We start from the raw sequence: 25,858 nt of genomic DNA, 5'->3' as shown, positions 1-25,858 counted from the left end.
AAGAACCCGCTGCAGTCCTGGGCAGACTTCGCGAGAAGCTCGGTAACCTGGCCCCCATACCCACTTCGCAGCCTGGGCGGCACCCGACCTGCGTACCCAAAGACCTACAGAACTGTAAGTTTGTGTTTGTACGAAGGGGCGGGCATCGGCCACCGCTGCAGCGGCCATACGAGGGGCCGTTTACGGTGCTCCGGAACAACGGGTCCACGTTCGTGCTGGACGTTGGGGGGAAGGAGGAGGTTTTCACGGTGGACCGCCTCAAGCCGGCCCATGTGGACCTGGCGCAACCGGCCGAGTTTCCGGCGCCTCGGCGCAGAGGCCGACCTCCCAAGCAGGTTCTGGCCCAGGCTGTGGACATTGGGGGGTGTATCGCCGGTTCTGGGGGGGGGTTATGTGGCGGCTCATTTCCTAGCGTATGCGAACCGACTCACAATTAGATAGCCTACGGGGGTTTGCGAGCACAGAGCTTTGGAGCCTCTTCGCCATGGGGGGCCAGTTGACAGAGGCTTAAAAGTGAGGCTGAAGTTTTCGAATAAAGTTTTTCCTTCGACTGCAGTTACCGACTCCGTGTCGTAATTTTAGCGCTGTTTGTAGCACACCGCTACAATATCACCTTTAAAGTTTGAACACTTTTCGTTGTTCTTCATTAAGATAAGCAATAGTTCATGGATCTGCCACTATAATGATTAACAATCAATATATCGACATTAACATCTCCACTCCTGTGTATCCTTGTTGGAGCAAGCAGTGACATTGCTATCAAATCGTCAAACAAGAGAAAATCTGCAAATGCTGGAAATCCAAGCAACACACACAGAATGCTGCAGGAACTCAGCAGGCCAGGCAGCATCTATGGAAAAGAGTACAGTCGACATTTCGGGCTGAAACCCTTTGGCAGGATTGGGGTAAAAAAGATGAGCAGTAGATTTAAAAGGTGGGGCAAGGGAGAGAGAAAGACAAGGTGATAGATGAAACCAGGAGGGGGAGGGAAGATGTAAAGAGATACAGGACTGGAGAAGGGGGGAGTCTGATAGAAGAGGACAGAAGTTTGTGGAAGAAAGAAAAGGGGGGAGGAGCACCAGAGGGAGGCAATGGGCAGGATAGGGTGAAAGAGGGAAAGGGGATGGTGAATGGTTAAGGTGGGGGCATTACCGACATCTCCCAATGGCCCCCCATTTTAGTTCCACTTCCCATTGCCTTTCCTCGACTGTCACGATGAGACAACACTCAGGTTAGAGGAGCAACACCTTATATTCTGTTTGAGTAGCTTCCAGCCTGATGGCATGAACATCAATTTCTCAAAATTCCGGTAATGCTCCTCCTCCATTCCCTTTTCACTCTCTCACCTTAACTCCTTGCCTGCTCATCACCTCCCCCGGTGCTCCTCTCCCCTTTTCTTCCTTCCATGGCCTTCTGTTCTCTCTGATCAGACTCCCCCTTCTCCAGCCCTGTGATTCTTTCACCAATCAACTTCCCAGCTCATCCCTCCCATTCCCTGTTTCACCTGACACGTTGTGTTTCTTTCTCCACTCTCCCAATTTTTAAATTCACTCCTCATCTTTAATTCTGGCAGGCTGGTGGCACAGTGACATCAGCGCCAGACTCCGGAGCGAAGGCTCCCGAGTTCGAATCCAAGTCGGGCCGCCCCAAGCAAACTTTCCATCCACGCCAGGTTGAGCATCGAGCTAGCCATTTGGCCTTGTTAAAAAAAAGAGGGGTCAAGTCAGGAACGTTCATACCATGATCCGGTTAATCCGAAATGAGACCAATCCTGACACCACGCACTAGACAAGAATGGCTGACAGTCTGGTGCAACATGCTAAAAAAAATCTTTTATTCTCCAGTCCTGCTGAAGGGTCTCAGTCCAAAACGTTGACTGTACTTTTTTCCATTGAAGCTCCCTGACCTGCTGAGTTCCTCCAGCATTTTGTGTGTGTGTAGCTGTCAATCTTATTGTTTCATCACTGTCATCTTCACTTGGGACCGCTGAAGAGACCATGCCATGTCCATCCTGTAATTCCTCAAAGTTCGGATGGTGGCGCTGTCTCCGAGGACTCTAATTCTCTGAAATCCCGCTGGTTTTCTCCAAGATTTTGGAGCATTTGGAGATTGTTCGCTGTGAGCTGTAATTCCACGGGTGGAGCTTCAGAAGTAGGTATTTCCCAGGGCAAAATGCCAGCACCACCATTACTATCAGGATCACCCTCTTGAAGTCACGACTGCACTTTCAGTTTGCTAATACTAGAATCAAACAGTCGGATCCAACAGTATCACACTTCCAAATTCGTCAGCACTCTTGTGCTGCCTGTTAAATTAACTGATGTTCACTTGCAGAGAGCCAGATTATATCAGTAATAGGCTCCTCCAGTATAGGGGCATCTTGAACATTATGGGCTTGTGACACAAACATGAGAGAATCTGCAGGAGCTGGAAATCCAAGCCACACACACAAAATGCTGGAGGAACTCAGTGGGTCAGGCAGCATCTGTGGAAAAGAGTAAACAGTCGAAGTTTCGGGTCGAGATCCTTCCTCAGGACACAAAGAGTCTTCCCGATGAAGGGTCTCGGCCCGAGACGTCGACTGTTGACTCTTTTCTACGCATGCATTACGGGCTCGTGCTGGCTACTTGTTTTTTTGCGGATTGCAGATTTTGACTGTCTGGGTCCTGCTGGGGTGGTGGGGGGGTGAAGGTGCCCACTAAATGGCTGAGAGAGTTCTGAAGCTAGTCTTTTTGAGTGGCCAGACACCACTGATGAAAGGGAATAGGAAGACAGTCCTGTAGTTGTTCCCTCAAAAATAAGCCTAGCGCTTTTGTACAGTTGGTGTGGGGGTGGGGGTTGGGTGTATGGTGTTGTGGACAACAGCCTAACAGCCACAAGCACGGCAACCAGGTCTCTATTACTGAGTATGGCTCTGCGGCTCAGAAAGGAAGTTGGAAAAAGAGAAGGGGAACATACGGAAGATTCTGTGGAGGTGAGTAAGACAACCGGATGGGATGTTGCCTCCCAGGTACCAGGATCAAGAAGGTATCAGATCAGATCCACAGCATTCTAAAGGGGGAGGGTGAGCAGCCCGAAGTTGTGGTACATATATTGGCACCAACAACAGAGGTACGAAAAGGGATGAGGTCCTGAAGAGAGCATATAGAGTTACGTAGAAAGCTGAAAAGCAGGACCTCAAGGACACCAACCTCTAGTGTAATGTGCCAGTGAGGGTGATTTGGCAGATGAATGCATGGCTGAGGGAGTAGGGTTTCAGATTTCAGGATCCTTGGTGTTAGTGTATTTAATATTTCAGCAATATTGTAAATATATTGTTTGATTAAGCATTCTTTGTTGTTTACATAATTAATTACAGGTATGTCGTACTTGAATGGCATCTGTCAACACGTTACTGTTGTTCTCCTTCACTCCAAAGAGAAAAAGCCATAGCTTCTCAATTCACCTTCGTAATCTGTAGCCCAGGCAGTTCCTGGTAAATCTCCTCTGCAGTCTCTCTAAAGCTTCATTCCTGTAATGAGAGGACTGGCACTGAACCCAATATTCCAAGCGTGGTATTCCAAGACAGGGCAAATGACCTAATTCTATTGCTCATGTTACTGTGTACAGTAAAAACATTAGGACCTCAAAGTGCCCCCTCCCACATACAATTTTCAACAAAGCCTCAACCCTTCCCCCATCTAGTTACTTCATCAAAAGGCACCAGCACCTTCCACTCACCAAGCAGGCAATATCAAAGCCCCCAAGAAAGACCATGAACTGCAGTACAACAAAAATAAACACTCACCGGACAATTCAGCATACCAGTCTCTCTCTCTCTCTCCAGCCCTAATAAAGGGCCAGGGACATGTCACACAGTGAGAGGAGAAACTAACAAGATAAAAACACTCACTGATTTACAATGCCACATATAATTCCCAGTGTTATCCCTACTCTCTTTCTGGAACATTAGCCACTGTCCAATCATCGGGTCATCCTGTGACCAGCAACAAAACCAATCCTCAGACACAGCAATTTTATTTTGTAGTAGCCTAGGCTACATCCCATCTGACCCTGGGGACCTACCTAACCTGTTTTTCAGAAGATGTAGCACACCCTCTTCCTTGACATCAACATGCCAAAATCATTTCAGCGTCTGCGGGACTGGAGAAGCTATGGATGTTCTCAGAGCAGAGAAAGTAAAGGGGGAAATCAAAAGCGGCCGAACATGCTGCATTGTTGCTTGACACGGAAACTGCACTGCAAACGATTGGAAGGCTCTACAATGGGTGGTCAAAACTGTCTAATGCATCACCACACTGATCCAATCCATCATCACACTGACCCAACCCGTCGTCATACTGACCCAACCCGTCATCACTCTGACCCAACCCATCATCACACTGACCCAACCCGTCATCACACTGACCCAACCCATCGTCACTCTGACCCAACCCATCGTCACACTGACCCAACCCATCATCACACTGACCCAACCCATCGTCACTCTGACCCAACCCATCATCACTCTGACCCAACCCATCATCACACTGACCCAACCCGTCATCACTCTGACCCAACCCATCATCACACTGACCCAACCCGTCATCACACTGACCCAACCCATCGTCACTCTGACCCAACCCATCGTCACTCTGACCCAACCCATCGTCACACTGACCCAACCCATCATCACACTGACCCAACCCGTCGTCATACTGACCCAACCCGTCATCACTGACCCAACCCATCGTCACTGACCCAACCCATCCTCACATTGACCCAACCCGTCGTCACACTGACCCAACCCATCATCACTCTGACCCAACCCATCATCACACTGACCCAACCCATCATCACACTGACCCAACCCGTCATCACTCTGACCCAACCCATCATCACTCTGACCCAACCCATCATCACACTGACCCAACCCGTCATCACTCTGACCCAACCCATCATCACACTGACCCAACCCATCCTCACACTGACCCAACCCATCGTCACACTGACCCAACCCATCGTCACACTGACCCAACCCATCGTCACTCTGACCCAACCCGTCATCACACTGACCCAACCCGTCATCACTCTGACCCAACCCATCATCACTCTGACCCAACCCATCATCACTCTGACCCAACCCATCATCACTCTGACCCAACCCATCATCACTCTGACCCAACCCATCCTCACACTGACCCAACCCGTCATCACACTGACCCAACCCATCATCACTCTGACCCAACCCGTCATCACACTGACCCAACCCGTCATCACACTGACCCAACCCATCATCACACTGACCCAACCCATCGTCACACTGACCCAACCCATCATCACACTGACCCAACCCATCATCACACTGACCCAACCCATCATCACACTGACCCAACCCGTCATCACTCTGACCTAACCCGTCATCACACTGACCCAATGCATCATCACTGACCCAACCCATCATCACACTGACCCAATGCATCATCAAGGACATATATACAGAAAGGTGCCAGAAAAAGCCAGCAATATCAATGAAGGATCCACCTCTCCCTGCTCATGGAATGTTTGTCCCAGCCCCATCAGACAAGATGCTACGATCATCCACACCCAGACCAGCAGACGCAAAAACAGTAGCTCTCCCCACGCAGTAATGCAGATCAATACCCCCACCCACTAACCCACCCCTCTACACCCTTACTGATACACCCCCACCCAATGACCCACCCTTCCACACCACCACCCAGTAACCCACCCATGCACACCCCTACCCACTGACACACCCCTCCACTCCCCCACCCAATGACCCACCCCTCCACACCCCCACCCAATGACCCACCCCTCCACACCCCCACCCAATAACCCACTCATGCACACCCCTACCCACTGACACACCCCTCCACACCCCCACCCAATGACCCACCCCTCCACACCCCCACCCACTGACCCACCCCTCTACACCACCACCCAGTAACCCACCCATGCACACCCCTACCCACCGACCCACCCCTCCACACCCCACTGTTGTAGTCTGAGCTGCTGTCCACACAAATGGCTGCTCACTAACTCCCCAAACAGTAATGTGTTGTCGTCCTGCCCCTTGTACAGGACACCATGTTGCCTCAGTATTCACACATCTCCATCTGAATTCTTTAATTCACAGCTTTATTTTGTTGTGCCAGATGGAGGCCACCTCGACGAACAAGTGATCTGTTCTCTCCAGTTTCAATTATTCATGCATCACAAATAGGCTCAGGGCTGCTAATAGACTGTCATGCTTTTAAGAAGCAATCGCAGTAGGGGTCCCGCATGTTCACACACAGCCAACAACCCCACCCTCCACGTTCACAGTGACAGAGTCTGCCAGCAGGCCACTTCCAGGGAGGCTGGGCCGGATTACGTTTTCTGGGCTCCCACGTTACTGGCTGTCAGTAACGATGAGGTGGCAGTGTATCAACAGTACCAGTGACTTTCCACTTCTCCGTTCATATCGGCTCACCCAGCAGTTCCCTCCTCACTCTCCTTGCTGACGGCTGGCTCTCTGTCCAGTCACCATTTTCGAACCATCTCCACCTTTTCAATCTCCCCCTAGCTACATGCCTTTCCCCAAATTTCCATTCTTGCTCACCCCCAAGTTTTCTGTGGGCCTGCACTTAGCTGACAAGACTCACAGCTGGGGAAACCGATAGAATTGATGGCTTTGAGACAGACTGGACTTAGACAGATTGGGAGAATTGGAAAAGAAGTGACAGATGGAATACAGTGTGGGGAAGTGTGTGGTATTGCAAAGGGACTTGGGAGCAGGATTCCCAAAAGATTAACTTACAGGTTGAGTTGGTGCTGAGGAAGGCAAATGCAATGTTACCATTCATTTTGAGAGAACTAGGAAATGTGAGTGATGAGGTGGTGAGGGTTTGTGAGGCGTTGGTCTGACCACACTTGCCGAGTATTGTGAGCAGTTTTTGTGCCTCTTACATGAGAAATGCTATGCTGGCATTGGAGAGGGTCCAGAGGAAGTTCACAAGAATTATTCGGGAATGAAAGGTTTATGTATGAGAAGCATTTTATGGTTTTGGGCCTGTACTCACTGGAGTCTATAAGGATGAGGGGGAGATCTCATTGAAACATCGAATATTGAAAGGCCCTGATAGAGTGGACTTGGAGACAATGTTTCCTGTGGTGGGGGAGTCTAGGACCAGAGGGCCCAACAGAGATGAGGAAGAATGTCTTTAGCCACAGGACTGTGAATCTGTGGAGGTCAAGTCACTGAGTATATTTAAAGTGGATATTGATAGGTTCTTAATTACCAAGGGTGTCAAAGGTTGCAGGGAGAAGGCAGGAGAATGGGATTGAGGGGGATAATAAATCAGCCATGATGGAATGACAGAGCAGACTCGATGGGCCAAATGGCCCAATTCTGCTCCTATGTCTTAAAGTCTTATGTCTGAACCTCTACACTGAATCTTGCTGAACGGTTTTAACTGTATGCAAGTCCAGGACATGATAGCAACCTTTCAGAGGTGAGAGGTGTCACAAAATCAGGACACAATGGCAAGATGCGGGGGACGTAGCTCACTAAGCATCGAGTCCAAGGTTGGGGCAAGGAAACTCCTGTGATGTGTTGGAGCTCAGGGAGATGCCCATGTCCCTAGTGACGGTGTGTGCAGGAAGTCGGTCCTGGACGTGCACACAGAGCAGCTGCAACCCTGTGGACATGGTGACCGGTGTTTCCAGTGAGCTGCTCGGACTGCACAGGTAAAAGAGCAGTGGCTAATCACATTGGCAGAGAAGCAGGTTGGCACAGCTTGTGCTGGAGACCACCACCACTACCGTCCTCGCAGACAGACATACTGTAGGGGGAACAGCATAACAACTGTTACAGAGGAGGAGAAGATACAGACCAGGAAAGCTCGAAAGGGATGAAGTGTAAGGGGTTAGATGGGTGTTTGTGTGTTAAAAAACTTACAAAGGTTGGTCCAAAACATCACAGCCCATGGGACTCGAGGCAAGTTGGGAAACTGGCTTAGTAACAGGACACAGGGATGACGAAAGGTTACTGTTGTGAATAGAAGCCTGGGACTACAGAGACTGGTGCCTGGACCCCTTTTTCAAAATATATATTACACATTAATATGTGAGAGATGACTAATAAAGTTTGCAGATGACATATGTAACATGCTGTAAGATTTCACTGATAATTAATGGTTTCTCTGTAGCAGCAATGTTTGAGTTATGACGAGATAATTCGGTTAGGAATGCTGTTGTTCTTTCTTGTGAGTCTGGAAGAGAGATTTTCACGGTCTTTTGCTGGAGAGAGGTGAGGAGAGAGAGATGTGGTAGACTTGGAGCGAGGGTCCGGAGGACGACGACGATCGGAGGAGGTCGATGGTGGGCAACCTGCTTATCGGTGAGCTCCAACTTTGCGCAACGGACTGTTTCATAAGATTGGGCCCTTTTTCTTTTTTCTCATTTTCTTTACTAACCATATAGTCAAAGTAAGAATTGTAAAGCGTAATCATTTAATCACATATTGTGGACTGTTTGTTATTCCGGGATACCGATTTGTAACGGGACACATCACGCAGCAACCACCCAAACAAGATTTCTTAAGTTTGGCCGGGCCAGGAGTTAACCCCCCCCCATATTAAGCTGCTAGCCGAAGTGAGAGTTACACACGTAAATTGGCAGGGGTTGTGATGGTGAGGAGAGTGCTCAGAGGCTTAACTGAGCAGTGCAATTGCACGAGGAACTTAATGGTGATAAATGGAGGAGGTACATTTTCGGGAGTCTAATAAGGGTAGGACATGGTTAGCAGCGACCCAGGGCACTAAAGGTGAGAACAGTGGCAGAGAGGGTGGGGTAAAGGTATGGAGGGATGCTGGGGTACAGAATAAATTGGATAGACCATTGGCTTGACGGTAGGAAGCAGAAACTGATGGTGGTTGTTTGTTTTTCAAACTGGATCCCAAAGGCTTGATGCTAGTCCCTTTGCCCTATACCAGTTCATGCCTTCACATATCAGAGATTTGGATGAGAATGTACAAGGTATGAGTAACAAGCCTGCAGGTGACGCTAAAGTAGACAGTGAAGCTGGGAATCAGGGACTAGAGGGATCTTGGCCAGCTGGGAATGCTAAATGGAGTTTAATTCACCTTAAGTGTGAGGCTTTGAATTTTGGGAAGAAAAATGACAGTAGGATTTTCACAGTGAATGGTAGGGCCCTGAGGAGTGCTGTCGAAAAAGAGGAACATGGAGCACAAGATAATGGCTCCCTGAAAGTGGCATCAAAGGCAGAGAGGGTGGAGTAGGCCTTTCACAGGCCTGTCCTCATTACTCAGGGCACCAAGTACAGGAACCGGTGTGTGTTGTGTCACAGTAGCAGAATAGACTGATGTCGAAGACATTTGAAATACTGTGTTCAGCTTTGCTCACCCAGTTCTAGGAAAGAGCGTGCAGAGAAGATTTGAAAAGATGCTGCTGGGACTTGAGGGACTGAATTATGGAGAGAGTTTGAGCAGGCCAGGACTTCGTCATGAAGCATGGGAGATGATATTTTCAAGGTGTATAAAATCATGAGGTGGATTCATGGAGTCAATGTGCAGAGTCCTTTTTGCCAGGGTTAGTGAATCAAGAACGAAAGGAGAGGGGGAGGGATTTAATAGGAATCTGAGGGGCAATTCTTTTCAGCCAGAGTGTTCTCAGTATATGGAACGAGCTGTCAGACAAAGTCACTGAGAAAGGTACACTAAAAGGTACACACAACTTAAAAGGTACTGGGCCAGATGAACAGATGAGAAAGGTTTGAAGGTCTGTGGGCCAAATGTGACAAGCTTTGTTGGGAATCTTGGTCAGCAAGGAGCAGATTAGCCAAAGGGCCTGCTTCCTCACTCTATGATTCTATGACTCAATAGTGGAAGGTCCTAGTATGATTTTATAAAAGAAAGTAGAATACTGTACCCTACAGGAAGGCCACGATTTCACTGGAGAGGTTGAAGAGGACAGTCACCAGGGCGCTGCCTGGGATGAAACGTTCCCATTATGGCGAAATACTGGACTGACTGGGACCAGAGGAGACAGAGAGAAACTGAGGTCCAGAGGGCTCTGAATTAAGGTGAGAAGTAAGGGGGGCTCAAAGGAGATACTAAGAACCTTATCACCGGGAGGGAGGTTGGTATCTGCACACGTTGCCTGAGGAAGTGATGGACCCAGGACCAATTTCTTGATACCGAACAAGTGGAATCGTGTAAATGGGTATTTGATGGTTGAGATGGCCATGGCATGACTCTATGACCATCTGTCCGCACCCCTTCCTTACCAAGAAGTACTTTTCACAAAGTCATGGACTGCGAACCTGCCATTACCTCTGCAGTGTGTCAGTCACTGATGCAGCTTGTGTGAAATGCCTGCTGCCGGGCCTCTGGCTGGAGTTACAGAGTTTCAATGCACATGGCTATCCCCATACCACCACCAATGCACAGAGCAGCCACCCCACGAGTCCCCCCTGTTCGCTGCAGAGCGTGCAGCAGTGTGACGAGGATACGGCAACCGGACATTCCCAGGGGATGGCCCAAGGCAATGGCACCACCCTGGATGTTCACCTGTAGACAAAAGGAACAGAAAACATAAAAGAGTACCACACAGGATCAGATCTTCCCACCCACCATGTCTTACCAATTTATCCAATCCCATCTTCCCATGCATGACTGTGTCCCTCTGCTCCCCCCATTCACCAGCAGAATGAACCCTTTAAAAGACGGAAAGGCTCCTTGCTGAGTGGCAGTGAGTTTCTGAGGCTGATAACCCTCTGCAATTATATAATGTTGAAAACCCTCAGCAAGCCAGGGAGCATCTGTGAAGAACCAGGGTAGAGTGAGGTCTTTTTTCAGTCCTTGAACAAAGGCCCAAATGGTTCTCCTTGGTTACTGTACCAAATTAGAAAAAAAACCTCCTCCAGCTGAGCAAAGGGAAGTCAGCTGTGCCCGTCTTTTGTAGGATACACCAAATACCTTTGTCTCAGCCCAGCCACAAAGCATTTTCTTGTATGTTGATCTCTGTTTGGCTTCTGCTTCCTGCCCTTTGTCCTAGACACAGCAAGGACACATCTCTTCCGGTTCCCATTCCACCTCTCCAGCCTCCACGTTCAACACATCATCCTTCACGCTTTCTACCAGCTCCCTCCACAATTCCGTTGAGGCCACTCCCGGGGTGGTGCTTCCCGCTACTCTTCCATCCCACCCACCACTTTCTGGTCTTACAGCAGCTTCCTACAGGAAACACAACACCTGTCCTCTCACCTCTTCCCTTCCCAGCATCCAGAGACCCGAACCACTTTTCAGCAGCTCGCCTGAACTTCACCCGGTTCTGGTGAGCTGCGATGAGGTCTCCCCGGCATCAGAGAGATCCAAACAGAGATTGGGTGGTCGCTTTGTGGAGCATCCGCTCCTCGTGCACAGAAATGACCCTCAGCTCCCCACCGCCTGTCATCTGATTCCCACTCTGACTCTGTCTGTAACATCAGCGCCCAATATAAATTAATTTTCTATCATTGCAGGCTGCAGCCTTCAGGCCTCTACTGAATTCAGCATGGCCAAGTAAACCACAACCTCTCTCCATATCAGTCTGCTCCAAGTCATCTCGCTGTGAGACTGGGTCACAGCTGGAATTTTTTCTTTATGACATAGGAGGCCATTTGGTCCTTCAAATCTCTGCCAGCTTTAGAGCAAGCCCATTCCTCTAGTTACTTCCTGAAGCCTATTCTCTGTCACGTGAGGTCATGAACCATGTATGGATTACAGAGGAGCAGGTGCTTGCTGTCCTGAGGCAAGTCAGAGTGGATAAATCCCCAGGCCTGACAAAGTGCTCCCTCGGACCCTGTGGGAAGCTCATGCAGAAATTGCCATGGCCCTAGCAGAGATATTTGAAACATCCTTAGCCACAGGTGAGGTGCAGGAGGATTGGAGGATAGTTAATGTGGTCACGTTGTTTAAGAAAGGCTCTGATATTAAGCCTGGAAATTGTAGGCCAGCGAGCCTGACATCAGTGGTGGGAAAGTTATCGGAAGGTATTCTGAGGGACTAGATTTATAAGTATCAGTTAGACAGGGTCTGATTAGGGATAGTCAGCATGGCTTTGTGCGTGATAAATCATGTCTAACCAGTCTTAGTGTTTTTTGAGACATTACCAGGAACGCCGATGAAGGAAAGGCAATAAATGTTGTCTACATAGACTTTAGCCAGGCCTTTGACAAGGATCCACATGGGAGGTTGGTCAAAAAGTTCAGACACGTGGCATTCTGAACGTTGTAGTCAATTGTATTCGACATTGACTGCCACAGAGAAGTCAGAGAGTGGTAGTAGATGGTTGCCTCTCTGACTGGAGGCCTGTGCCACAGTGGTCAGTGCTGGATCCATTACGATCGTGCAAAATAGCAGTCAATGGGATGAGTTGAAGTGTAACATAGGGCAAAATCAAAAACAGGTGATAAATACAGGACTGAGGGCGTCACACAGTATATGGAATAAGGTAGATGACCTTGTAATTCAGTGAGAGATTGGCAGGTATGACACAGTAGGCATCACTGCATCGTGTGTGAAAGAAGATCACAGCTGGGAGGTTAACATTCAAGGATACATATTATATCGAAAGCTCAGGCAGGTAGACAGAAGGATGGGGCAGGTCGGTTGGTAAAAACTGAAATCAAATCTTTGGAGAGAGCTGATAGGATGAGAAGATGTAGAAGCCTTGTGGGTAGAGTTAAGAAACTGTAACTGAAAAATGACCCTGGTGGGAGTTATAAACAGGCCTATGAACAGTAGCCAGGGTGTGGGCTACAAACTACAACGGAGATAGAACAGGCATGTAAAAAGGCCAATGATGGGGAATTTCAATATGCAGGCAGATAGAGAAAAATTAGGTTGGTGCTGAATCCCAAAGGGAGGGTATTTGTAGAATATCCAAAAGATGGACTTTTAGAGCAGCTGTGGTTGAGCCCACTAGGGAAATGAGAATTCTGGATTAAGTGTTATGTAACGAACCAATTTGATCAGTCAGCTTAAGGTACAAAAACCCTCAGGAGACTGTGATCATACTATGATAGAATTCACCCTGCAGTTTCAGGGGGAGAAGCAGTATTACAGTGGATTAAAGAGAATTCAAGAGGCAGAGAGAGGAGCTGGCCTCAATTGAGGGACGATGACAGAACAGCAATGGCTGGAGTTTCTTGCAGCAATTCAGAAAGGTGCAGACAGATACATCCCAAAGGCAAACAAGTATTCTAAAGGAATACTGAGGCAACCAAAGACAGCCCAAAAGCAAAAGAGAGGGCATTCTGTAAGATGTAGCAAAAATTAGTGGGAATTGAAAGGACTGGGAAGCTTTTAAAAACCAACAGAAGGCAACTAAAGAAACTATGAGAGAAAAGATGAAACATGAAGGTAAGCTAGCCAGTAATATAAAAGAGGATACAAAACGTTTTTTCAGATATATAAAGAGTAAAAGAGAGACAACAGTGAATATTGGACTGCTAGAAAATTACGCTAGAGAGGTAGTAATGGGAACAAAGAAATGGCGGACAAACTTAATACATCAGTCTTCACTGTGGAAGACACTAGCAGTATGCCAGACCTTCGAGAGAGTCAGGGGACAGAAGTGAGTGTAGTTGCTATTACTAAGGAGAAGGTGCTTTGCAAGCTGAAAGATATGAAAGTAGATGGACCACACCCCAGGGTTCAGGAAGAGGTGACTGAAGAGATTATGGGGGCATTAGTAATGATCTTTCAAGAAGCACTAGATTCTGGAATGGTTCTAGAGGACTGGAAAATTGCAAATGGCACTCTATTCTTTAAGAAGAAAGGGAGGCAGAAGATAGAAAGTTATAGACCAGTTAGCCTGATTATAGACCATTAGCCTGATTATAGACAGATAGCCTGATTATAGACCATTAGCCTGATTATAGACCAGTTAGCCTGATTATAGACCATTAGCCTGACTTTGATGGTGGAAAGATGTTGGAGTCTGTTATAAAGGATGGGGTTGTGAGGTACTTGAAGGATAAACTAGAGCCAAAGACAGCATCATTTTTTTGAAGGGAAATCTTGCCGTACAAACCCGTTGGAACTCCCTGAAGAAATAACAGGCAGGATAAACAAAGGAGTCAGTGGATGTTGTTATTTGGACAGACTGCCGCGCATGAGCCTGTGGTGTTACTGGAAAGATACTGGCATAGATTGAAGATTGGCAGGATGCAAAGACTGGTTGACTGCTGGAGACTAGTGGTATTTTTCAGAGGTTGTCGTAGGGACTGCTTCTTTCCACATTACATGTCAATGATTTGGATGATGGAATTAATTGCTTTTGACCGAGTCTGGGGCAATATAAAGATATAAAAAGCGGTCTGGTGCCGAGGAGTGTGGTAGAACAGAGGGTCCTGTGACTCCAGATTTGTAATTTCCATAATGTCACAGGTAGACAGGGTCACAAAGAAAGCTTTTGGTGCATTGGCCTTCATAAGTGAAAGTACGGAGTACAGGAGTTGCTATGTTATCTCCAAGTTGTATGAGACATTGGTGAGGGCTATTTTGGAGAACTGTATGCAGATCTTGTCCCCTACCTGCAGGAACGGTATCAATAATTTGAAAGAATGCACAGAAAGTTTACAAGGATGTTGCCAGACTTGAGGGTCTGAGTTACAGGGAAAGGTTGAGTAGGTTTGGGTTTCATTCCCTGGAGCAAAGGAGAGTGAGGGGAAATTTGATAGAGGTATACAAAATTAGGAGGGATATAGACAGAGTAAATGCAAGCAGGCTTTTTCCACTGAGGTTGGGTGAGACTAGAACTAGAGGTCATGGGTTGAGGGTGAAAAGTGAAATATTTAAGGGGAACCTGAGGGGGAATTTCTTCACTCAGAGGGTGGTGAGAGTGTGGAACGAACTGCCAGCGAAAGTGGTAGACTGAGTTGATTTGAACACTTAAGAGAAATTTGGATAGGTACAAGGAGGGAGGGGTGTGGTCCGGGTGCAGGTCGATGGGTCTAGGCAGATTATTAGCTTGGCATAGACTAGACATGTCATGAGGCCTGTTTCAGTGCTGTAGTGTTCTATGACCTTCAGCCCCCAATTCTCCTACCACTGGGACCAATCTATAGCAACCAGTTAACCCACCGCTGAGCACCTTTGGGATGTGGGAGGTGAATGGAGCACATGGGGAAACAGGAAGAACATGTAAACTCTGCAGAGACAGCCCCCGAGGTCAGGCTCAGAGCTGCTTCAGGAATCTGTGGGTTATCTATGGTGGCCATCACCTACAACCACCTCCTTTCCCTCTCCCAACATTAACCCATCAACTCACTAACTTCAGCAAGCTCTGGCCACATCCTGCAAGCAATATTCCCCTTTGTCCTACCCATCCCTCCCTCCATACACACTGTGCAAACCTCAGATTACACCTTCCTCTCCTCCTCCGTTTCAGTGAAGGGTCTACGATATGAAATATTAACTCTTTCTTTCCCTGAGAGTGTATAGAACACTACAGCACGGTACAGGCTTCTCAGCCCACAATATTGTACCGACCTTTTAACCTACTGTAAGATCAATCTAACCCTTCCCTCCCACATAAGCCTCCATTTTCATGTGCCTTTCTTAATACCTCCAATGCATCTGCCTCTACCACCACACAGTTAAAAATAAATACCTCTGACATTCCCCCCTATTCTTTCCTCCAGTCACCTTAAAATTATGCCCCCTCATATTAGCCATTTTCACCCTGGGAAAAGTCTCTGGTTATCCACTTATCATCTTGTACACCTCTATCAAGTCTCCTCTCATCTCCTTTGCTCCAAAGAGAAAAGCCTCATCTCGCTCCAAGTTCCACTGTTAACTCAGACTTCCAGTATCTTCTGTCTTTTCGTAGCAAGATGTCAGACCGCTAATGCAGTTTGCCAAGGCTTTAGGCATAGACTTTTACAAAATGGAAACAGACCTTCAACCCCACGTATCTATCTGACCAATGAGCCAGCTAGAGCTAGTTCCATTTGACCTGCAACCCTCTCAACATTTCCTATCCATCTGTCTGTCCGAAAATCTTTAAAGCATTGTAACTATACGCATGTATGACCGTAAGATATAGGGGCAGAATTAGGCCATTTGGCCCATCGAATCTGCTCCACCATTTCACCATGGCCGATCCAATTTCCCTCTTGGCCCCAATCTCCTGCCTCCTCCCCGTATCCCTTCGTGCCCTGACCAATCAAGAATCTATCGACCTCTGCCTTAAGTACACATAAAGACTTGGCCTCCACAGCTGCCTGTGGCAAAGGATTCCACACAGATTCACCACTCTCTGGCTGAAGAAATTCCTCCTCATCTCCATTCTAAGGCTCAAGCTGTGTCCTCTACTCTTAGGCTCTCCCACCATAGGAAACATCCTTTCTACATCCACTCTATCAAATATAGGGTTCAATGAGGTCACCCCACATTTTTTCTGAATTCTAATGAATACAGGCCCAGAGCAATATGCCACTGAATCCTGGTGACTACCACTTCCTCTGACAGCCTACCCCATATTCCCACCACCCTCTGTGCGGAAAGGTTGCCCCTCTCACCTTAAACCTATACTTTAAACTTTCCTACCCTAGGGAAAAGGACTGTGATCAACCACTTTATCTCTGTCCAGAGTAATGCATACTAAGTGCTGGAGGAACTCAGCAGGTCAGGCAGCATCGAAGGAGAGGAATAAACAGTTGGCATTTTGGGCAAATACCATTCGTCAGGACTAATTAAGGGTCTCAGCCTGAAATGTTGACTGCTTATTCATTTCTGTACATGCTGCCTGACCTGCTGAGTTCTTCCAGCACTTTGTGTGTGTTGCTCTGGATTTCCAGCATCTGCAGAGTCTCTTGTGTTTATTTGTCTGCGTCAGGTCACCCCTCCAGGGAGCAAAATTCACAGCCTATCCAGCCTCTGCTCATAACTCAAACCCTCCAGTACCTGTAACAGAGAAAGGTGCGAGTGGGAGTCACCTCCAATATCTCCACGTAATCCCCTGCAGTTTCTGAAGACGATAAAACTTTCCTCAATACCCCATCACAAATTCTAGTTTTACCCACCTTTCCCAAGTGAGCCTCACACTTCTGAGATGAGTTTTGTATCAATTACTCACCTTGTCTGGGTCCAAACCCAACTCCTTGATAACCGCGATTGACTGTGCTGCAAAAGCTTCATTAATTTCAAACAGGTCAACTTCCTCCAGATTCCACTTGGCCTTCTCCACCTGCGAATTGTTTAAAAATGTCAGTGGGTTCATCAGATGGAAGTCGGCTATTTTACACAAACCGGCTTCACCTGAGAACTGCAAACAGTACTAAAATAACTCTCGCTAAATGCCTTTAAGCCTTGTCACTTGTGAATTCACTACCATGGGTGCACCAGCCACAAGGAAATGATTAACCCCGTGGGTACGGACTCTGGGCGGGAGCTTTCCTGTGACGTATGACGCGGGCGATCGTGGTCCATCACCATGCTTGCTCTTGGCAACTTTTGCTAGCATTGTAGTTTGCCATTGTCTTCTTCCGGGCAGTGACTTCACAAGACAGGTGACCCCAGCCATTATCAATACTCTTCAGAGATTGTCTGCCTGGTGTCACAGGCTGCATAATCAGGACTTGTGATGTGACCATGAACCGGGGGGGCGCCAAGCAGGTGCTACTCCTTGCTGAAGAGTGAGCTGCAGGCAAACGGAGAGAAAGAGTGCCTCATACCTCCTTTGATAGAGTCATAACCTCCATTCCGCCACCCACTGTAGCACTTCCCTTTTCTCAAACCAAGTCTTGTTCACTTCCTTCTGCAGAGTTGTCTAACGGCAGCACTGAGCGAGTTGGGGGAATTGCATTGTAAGGCAAAGGTATCGAATCAGGAAGAGAGATCAGCAGTAGGAAAATGGACAAAGGAAACCATCTGTTTGCCAAGGAGCTGCAGAAACTGACTTTTCTATCAAGGCAGTCTGCTGCTGGGTGAGAACAACACAACAGAAATTTATCTGAACAACGCTTTTAACTTGGAATCTACGTGTCAATGTTTAACATCCTCATCTGGTAGTTCTGGATGAAAAGAAATGAAGCGGAAGAGGTGCAGAGCCCGAGGGAATCATCAAAAACTCACGAACGGAACTCCGGTAGTTGAAATCTAACGCCCCAGAGACTGAATTGTTTCCAACCATTCAAGTGAACCATCAATCCTTAAAACTTCAAGAGCCCGAGGACTTGCACCCAACGATTCAGAAATGGCTTCTGCCATCAGATTTCTGAAGGATCCACAAACACCCCCTTGTTATTCCTGTTTTGCCAGACTAACTACTTTTGTAACTTACGGCAGTTTTGTCTTTGCGCAGTACTGCTGACACAAAACAGCAAATATCACATTGGGTTTTGCCAGCACGGTAGTGTGGCACCCTGTCCTTCGTTACAGACTCACTACCCACCACATCGACTTATATACCAACTGCTTCATCCTCTGCCCCACCACTCCAGTTCCCATCCCCCTGTCCAACCCTCCCCGGAAACTCTAGCGAACCTGCCCTCGAGGATATTGTTTCCCATCAAGTTCAGCTGTAACCTGTCCTTTTTGTACAGGCTGTACCTTCCCCAGAAGAGATGTCACTGATAAGGTTGTGAAAGCAGATGATTTGACTGGGACTCCCATACTGCAGATGGATTGGATTTGTGGAAGATGGTGTGTTGACTCCTGGGTGCCAGGGTCAGGGACATCTCAGCATATCTGCAGAACATTCTCAAAAGGAAGACCAGCAGATAGAGGGCGTGAGCTCACACTGGCACCAAAGACATGGGTAGGAAGGGGGGAGAGTTAGGAAAAAGGCTGAAGAGCAGGACCTCCAGGGTAGTAATCTCTGGATTACTCCTGGTGTAAACTGCTAGTCAGGGCAGGGATTGAAAGATACAACAGTGAATGAGTGGGTAAGGAGGCAGGGTTTCAGGTTCTTGGTCACTGAAACCTCCTCTTGGTGACTTTTACAAAAAGGGACGGGTTGCACCTGAACTGAAGGGGAACCAATATCCTGGCTGGGAGGCTTTAAATTCACTTGGTAGGGTCGATGGTCGTATAGTCTCAGAGGACCAGGTGAGAAAGGAGGATTGAGAGGGAGGTAGACATCATGAATAGTAAGAACAGGCAGGACTAAGGTAAAAGTCACACTGGAACAGATGAATGGAAGTGTAGCATGTATTTTAATGCTAGGATTTTTTCCTGTTAATGTGCAGCTAGTGCCACTGACAATGGGTGCAGGGTTAGCGATATGCTCCCTGTGTGAGATCTGGGAGGTCTCCAGTCTCCCTAATAACTTCATCTGCATGAAGCACACCGAGCCGCAGCTCGACGACTCGGAGAATGAGAAGGTGATGGACAGGAGCTATGGGAGGCGGGTACCTGGGTGACTGTCAGAGTGCGGAGTAGGCTGGCGGTCATTTTCCCTGCTGTGGGGGGAGGGGGACGGAGTCTGGCTCTGCGGCTCAGAAAGGAAGGTGGCTGAAGAGGAGTGCAGTGGTGACAGGGGTGAGGAGCAGGACAGCAGATTCTATGGATGTGATAGAGACATCCGGATGGTATGCTCCCTCCCAGGTGGGAGGCTCAGGGGTGTCTCGGATTGCATCCACAGCATTCTCGAGGGGGGCGGGTGAACAGCTGGAAGTCATGAAACATACTGGTACAAATGACAGAAGTAGGAAAATTGAGGAAGTCCTGAAGAGAACATACAGGGAGCTGGGTGAAACGCTGGAAAAGGACCTCCAGTGAAGTCACACCCTGCAACATGCTCCCCCACATAGTGCTGAATCATCACAACGCAGTTATTCAATTCCGTATTGAAATTCTTAAAAATGACGAAATTTCATTTTAAACAATGCTTAAAACTTCAAGGGTGGCCACCATTACAGTAAACATTCAATCAGCCAATGAGAGCGCTCTACATACACTCTGAGCCACTCACAGCCAATCACGCTCTGCCTTCCTGCACGTCTAAACACTCTTGCTCCCTCACCACTTCATTCCATCGTTTCTTCACCCGTAATGTCTGGAAAGCGGCCTGCAACTTTCAGCTAGGGTCATGCATGTAAGACGTCTACAGAAAGCATCAGCGTGGATGTGAAACTGCAAGCAATACGGTGTGAGGATGTTAATGATGGCGATGTTGAAGAGTTACTGCATTCCCACGGTGAGAGTCTTCGAGAATTGGCAGAGCAATGCGTCCTGGGTGAAGCAGAGGACCCGGATGGGGAAGAGGAAACTCCAGCACTGCACTCAGCACTGGCACCAGCACAATCGCACAAATCGTGGACCAGTTCATCGATGATGATCCTGACTGGGAGCGAAGCAATAAGGCAAAGAGAGGCGATCTCGGCTACCGAGAACCACTTCAGGACAGGAAACTAAAAAAAAGCAGTCAAATCTCCAGGCTGACTTGAAGACGACAATGTGAAAGGAGGTCCCGCAGCCTGGTGCCTCCTGTGAGATGTAATCACCACCCACTTCCCTCTGCTGCTGCTGCCACGTGTGGCTGCTCCACTGACGTACAGGTTAGGCCTGTTTACGTGTCTCTTACTCCGTGAACTACTGTGTTCACATAAAATAATATATATCTCCGGCTTGATTCTTTTAAAATCAGGGACATGTCCACTTACACAATGTTGTAATGGCGTCGCATAGCACTGATGAATGCATCCCCAGCCTTAAGCGGGGTGTAAGTGTAGTAATCTCTGGGTTGCTGTCTGTGCCACGTGCTTCTGAGGGTTAACAACACGGTGAACGCAGATGAATGCCTGGCTGAAGAATTGGTGCAGGGGGCAGGATTTCAGATTTCTGGATCATTGGGATCTCTTCTGAGGGAAGTATGCACTGTATTAAAAAGGACAGGTTACACCTGACCCAGAGAGGGGCCAATATCCTTGCAGGCAGATTTGCTAGAGCTGTTGTGGGGAGGAGGGTTAAACTATTAATCACTAGATTCTGCAAATGGTTGCAGAGGAGTGGAAAACTGCAAATGTCTCTCCACTCTTTAAAAAGGAAGGGAGGCAGAAAGAAATTACAGGCCGGTTAGCCTGACTTCAGTGTTGGGAAGATTTTTGGAGTCCTTTATCAAGGATGAGGTTTCCGGGCACTTGGAGGCAAATGATAAAATGGGCCAAAATCAGCATGATTCCCTTAAGGGGAAACCTTGCCTGACAAATCTGTTGGAATTCTTTGAGGAAATAACAGGCGTGATAGACAAAGGAGAATCGGTGGATATTACTTGGATTTTCAGAAGGCCTTTGACAAGGTGCCACACTTGAGGCTGCTTAACAAGAGCCCGTGGCATTACAGCAACGAAACTAGCATGGATGGAACACTTGCTGACTGGCAGAAGGAAAAGACTGGGAGCAAATTGGGCCTTTTCCGGTTGGCTGCCAGTGACTAGTGGTGTGCTGCAGGGGTCGGTGTTGGGACTGCGTCTTTTGGCATCATTTGTCAATTATTTAATTGTAAAGGGGGTTTCTTCTTTTTTCTTTGTTACTGTTGGGAAAGGGTTTCTTTGTTTTGTTAAAAGCAGGAATGCTCCTTTACTGATAACGAGAATTGTATTCCTTTGTAAACCAAATGGGGATTAATGTTCTTTCTTCTGAGTCTGTAAGCTTTTGTTGACGGGCTTTTGGGCAGATCGGCGCGAGGGGGTTGAGAGAGAGGACGCAATGCTGTAAGCTGGGCGAGGATCGGACCCCAAGCGGGAGTCTGAGGCCGGGAGGTACTCCGAGGAGGGGGGATGAAGCTAAATGTGCTTGGTTGACCACTCGGAGGGTCCTGAGCTGCGAGTCGAGGAGTTCAGAGGGGATCGAATGGTGGCCAGAAGACTTCCGAAATTGAGCTCCAACGGTTGTGCACGAAGTGGTTTGGACTTTGATAAGTTTGGCGCCTTTTCTTTATTTGTTTCTTCATATATACTGTATCATTATTAATCACTTAGTTACAGTAACCTTTATAAATTGTACTCACTTAATCGCATATGGCGTACTGTCTGTTTTTGGGCGAGGCGGGGACATCACACAGCATCCACACCAGCTGATTACCCAGTTTGGCGGGGCCGAAGGCTGCTCCCCCTAGACGGAAACGAGCTGAGCGAGCCTGAGGCGACCCAGGGGGTTACATAATTAAGGGATTGTTTGCTTTGTGGCCATGTTTGAGGACACTATGAAAATAGGTGGAGTGGCAGAGGAAGCAGGGTGTCTGTAGAAGGAAGTAGAAAGAGAAAAGAAATGGCAGATGGAATACAGAGTATGGAAATGAATGATCATTTACTTTGGCAGAAGGAATAAAGATGTGCAGTGTTATACAAATAGGGAGAAAATTCAAAAATTAAAGCTGCAAAGGGACTTGGGAGTCCTCGGACAGATGAGTCGTTGGTGAGGAAGGCAATGTTAGCATTCACTTCCAGAGGACTGGAGTACAAAAGCAAGGATGTAAAGCTGAGGTTTTATATGATATTTGTCAGATCGCACTTGTAGTACTGTGAGCAGGTTTGGACCCTTTATCTAAGAAAGGATGTGCAGGGTTTAGAGAGGGTCCAGAGGAGGTTCACAGAATGATCCCGGGAATGGAAGGGTTAACATACGGGGAGCATTTGAAGGCTCTGGGCCTGTACTCCCTGGAGTTTAGAATGGGGGGGGGGGGGGGGTAGATCTCATTGAAACCTATTGGATATTGAATGGCTTAGATAGAGTGGATGTGAACAGGATGTTGAATCTGTGGAATTCATTGCCACAGACGACAATTTAAGGCAGAGGTTAATAGGTTCTTGATCAATTACTGTGTCAAAGGTTACAGGGAGTAGGCAAGGGAATGAGGTTGAGACGGATAATAAATCAGTTATGGTGGAAAGGCAGAGAATATTTGATGGGTTGAATGGCCTAATTCTGCCCCAATGCCTTATGGTCCAATGGAATATTTTGGTTAAGTGTGATGAACTTGCAGCATAGTTCAGTACATGGTGGTTGATTGTACCAGTGACAACTCCTCCCTGATACTCTAAACAAATGAGGCATGTAACACAATGCCAGCCATGAAGGCTACCACCCCCCCCCTTAAAGCTGGGGGCCAGACAACACCCCAGGCCCTGTACTCAGAGAGTGAACACACCAGCTCACTGACGTCTTCACCACTTCACTCATCCAGGCTGCTGTCCCCACGGGGCCACCATCATCCCTGTATCAAAGAACTCTGCACCTTCAGAACTGAATGACTACCATCCAGTGAGACTGACTCCAGTCACCATGAGATGCTTTGAACTGACGCGCTTAGAAAACAAGGACACTGATGTCGGAATGCTGCTTCTGGGTTTCAGTTCAGCATTCCCCGGTGAACAAACTCCAACTCCTCGGTCTAAAAACCACAGTGCAACTGGGTGTTGGTCCTCCTAACCCACAGACCTCAGATAGGATGCACAACCGCTCCTCCCTCCCCATCGCTCACCGTACGGGTGACCCCAGGACTGTGCGCTGAGCCCATTGCTGTACACTCTGCTTACACGTGACTTCACGTCCAAACACCTGAGCAATCACATTGTCAAGGTCACCGATGACATGACGGTGCTGGGGCTCATCACCAACAATGATGAGACGGCCTACAGAGAGCAGAAGAGCCCAATGGCTGTGCCAAGCAAATAAACCTCTTCCTGAATGGCAACATGACTAAGGAGATGGTTATCGACTTCAGGAGAACTCGCACCACTCAAACGGACCCAGAACACGTCCCACAATCACGAATACCTCCGCTTTCTGAGGAGGCTGAAGAGAGCTGAACAATGCACATTAATGTGCCTATGCAAGATGGAGTCACTGAACCATGTCAATATCTGGGCTGCTTCCAGTTTCTTTCAAATTATTCTCCCTGCAATCTGCAACATGTGATTCCCCTTTAAGCAATGCACTTTAAAATCAACTTAATAATCTACAGTTTACACAATCTTCTGAGAGACTTGGTGGCTGAACTCTCAAGCAAGCAGGTACAGCATCTTTAAGCGGACAAAGTTTAATTGGCATGGCCAGAGGTGAGGCAGGATTGTGAGGGGGTGGTGGGAAACTCCAAGCCAGGCTGAAACACAGGGAAATGAGAACCCTCCTCTACCCAGTATCTCGATAGTAAATGAGCAGTCGCTGGAGAACAAGACAGAGTACCTGAGGGCAAGATTGCTGTATTGGAGGGAAATGAGAAATCGTTGTGTGCCGTGTTTTGCTGGGACGTGGCTTACTCCGAGCATGCCAGATTCGTTGATCAGACCCGAAGGCTTCTTGATACTCAGGATGGACTGAATTGCTAATTTGTAGAAGACAAAAGGTGGGGGTGTGTGTTTCATGATAAACTTCCTTTGGTGCTCCGAGGTGGCGGTTTTGTTAAACTCATGTTTCCCCAACCTAGAACACCTAATGATCAGAGAGTTCTCCTCCGGGGTCCTGATCACAGTTTACATACCACCATCAGCTTGCTAACCAGGCACTGGAGATACTGCATGCTGCCATCACCAAACACGAAACACCCTGAAGCATTTCAAAGCACGGTCGGGGACTTCAACCAGGCATGTCTGAAGAACCTGTCCAATTACCATCAGCAGGTTAACTTGTAACACCACAGGTCCCAACATACTAGACCACCGCTATACCATGGTAAGGAATGCCTACCAGTCCATGCCTAAACCACACATTGGGAAATCTGATCACTTGGTAGTCATTCTCCTACCTGCATACAGGCAGAGACTAAAGAGCTAGGCTCCAGAGTAAGGACAACAAAGAGGTGGTCGTGGGAGGCGAGGAGTGACTATGGAATTGCTCGAGCTGGTGGACTCATCAGAGGATCTGAACAAATACACCACTGTGGTCATGGACTTTATAAAAGCAGTTGTAGATGAGTGTGTCCCCACAAAATCATTCAGTCGTCACCAAGCAGAAGCCCTAGATCACGGACTCTCAGGTTTGGCAAGCAGGACCATAAACAGTGTGGATGAGTAGAGGAACCTTGGGATCCAAGCTCACAGCAACCTGAAAGAAGTTGCACAGGCTGACGAGGCTGGTGAAAATGGCAGAAGGAAATGCGCTCAGGGAAGTTACATTGCAATTTCACAGAACTCTGGTTAGGCTGCATCTGGCAGTCCCCTTTATCCGGGAGGGTGCAGGAGTGGTTTACCAGGATACAGCCTAGACTAGCGGGCACAAGAGGCTGGACAAACTTGGGTTGTTATGTCCGGAGCGATGGAGGCTGAGGGAAGATCTGATAGAAGTTTGTTGGATTGAGTGGCAAGGACCTAGTATCTCCTCTGCAGGGTTGAAATGTCTGGCATGTTTTTGAGAGAATGGTGGGGAAGATGATTACAATAGTGGCTATCCAGACATGTGAAATTGCAGCAATAGAATATGGATATTGTGTAGGTGGAAATAATTAGTTTAGTTGAGCATATGATTATTGGCTTGGCATAATATTGAAGATGAGAGGGGCCTGTTCTATGTTCTGTAAATCTCCTGCACTCTTTCCAGCTGACCGTCACCTTCCCTGTGGCAGAAGCAGAAGGCTATTTGCCAGTCTGCGCCTCCATTCCACATGATCAGGAGTGATCTTTGACCTCAGTGTCACTCTCCTACATTAAGCCAATCTCCAGCTTTATGAAAACTTTTCTTACCGCTTTCTTTATGGCTGGGATAGGGCCTGTGCCCATAACCGCAGGATCCAAACCTGCCTGCGCCCAGGATATGATGCGTGCCAAAGGTGTCAGACTTTTCTCAAGGGCCTTCGATTTCTTCATCAGAATCACCGCTGCAGCCCCATCGTTTATTCCTGGAACACAGGAACAGGTACCAATAAAA

The 25,858-nt window shown here is 47.8% G+C and overlaps 1 protein-coding gene across 1 annotated transcript in view; it reads right to left on the bottom strand.

Annotated features, from left to right (window-relative positions):
- Nucleotides 1–6,120: 6,120 nt before the first annotated feature.
- The window catches only part of acat2 (acetyl-CoA acetyltransferase 2), a 70,517-nt gene continuing 50,779 nt past the window's right edge, over nt 6,121–25,858 (bottom strand). Inside the window, exons 7-9 of the mRNA XM_059986547.1 lie at nt 25,675–25,829; nt 17,131–17,241; nt 6,121–10,574 (exon numbers count right to left, since the gene is read on the bottom strand). Of these exons, the coding sequence (XP_059842530.1) occupies nt 10,404–10,574; nt 17,131–17,241; nt 25,675–25,829 (437 nt within the window). The 3' untranslated portion in view covers nt 6,121–10,403. The remainder of the gene's footprint in view (nt 10,575–17,130; nt 17,242–25,674; nt 25,830–25,858) is intronic.

The sequence above is a fragment of the Hypanus sabinus genome, chromosome 12 (assembly GCF_030144855.1).
Source record: "Hypanus sabinus isolate sHypSab1 chromosome 12, sHypSab1.hap1, whole genome shotgun sequence".
Classification (NCBI taxonomy): Eukaryota; Metazoa; Chordata; class Chondrichthyes; order Myliobatiformes; family Dasyatidae; genus Hypanus; species Hypanus sabinus.
Note: the sequence above shows the minus strand (reverse complement) of the source record. Positions and strands in the feature narration are given on the sequence as shown.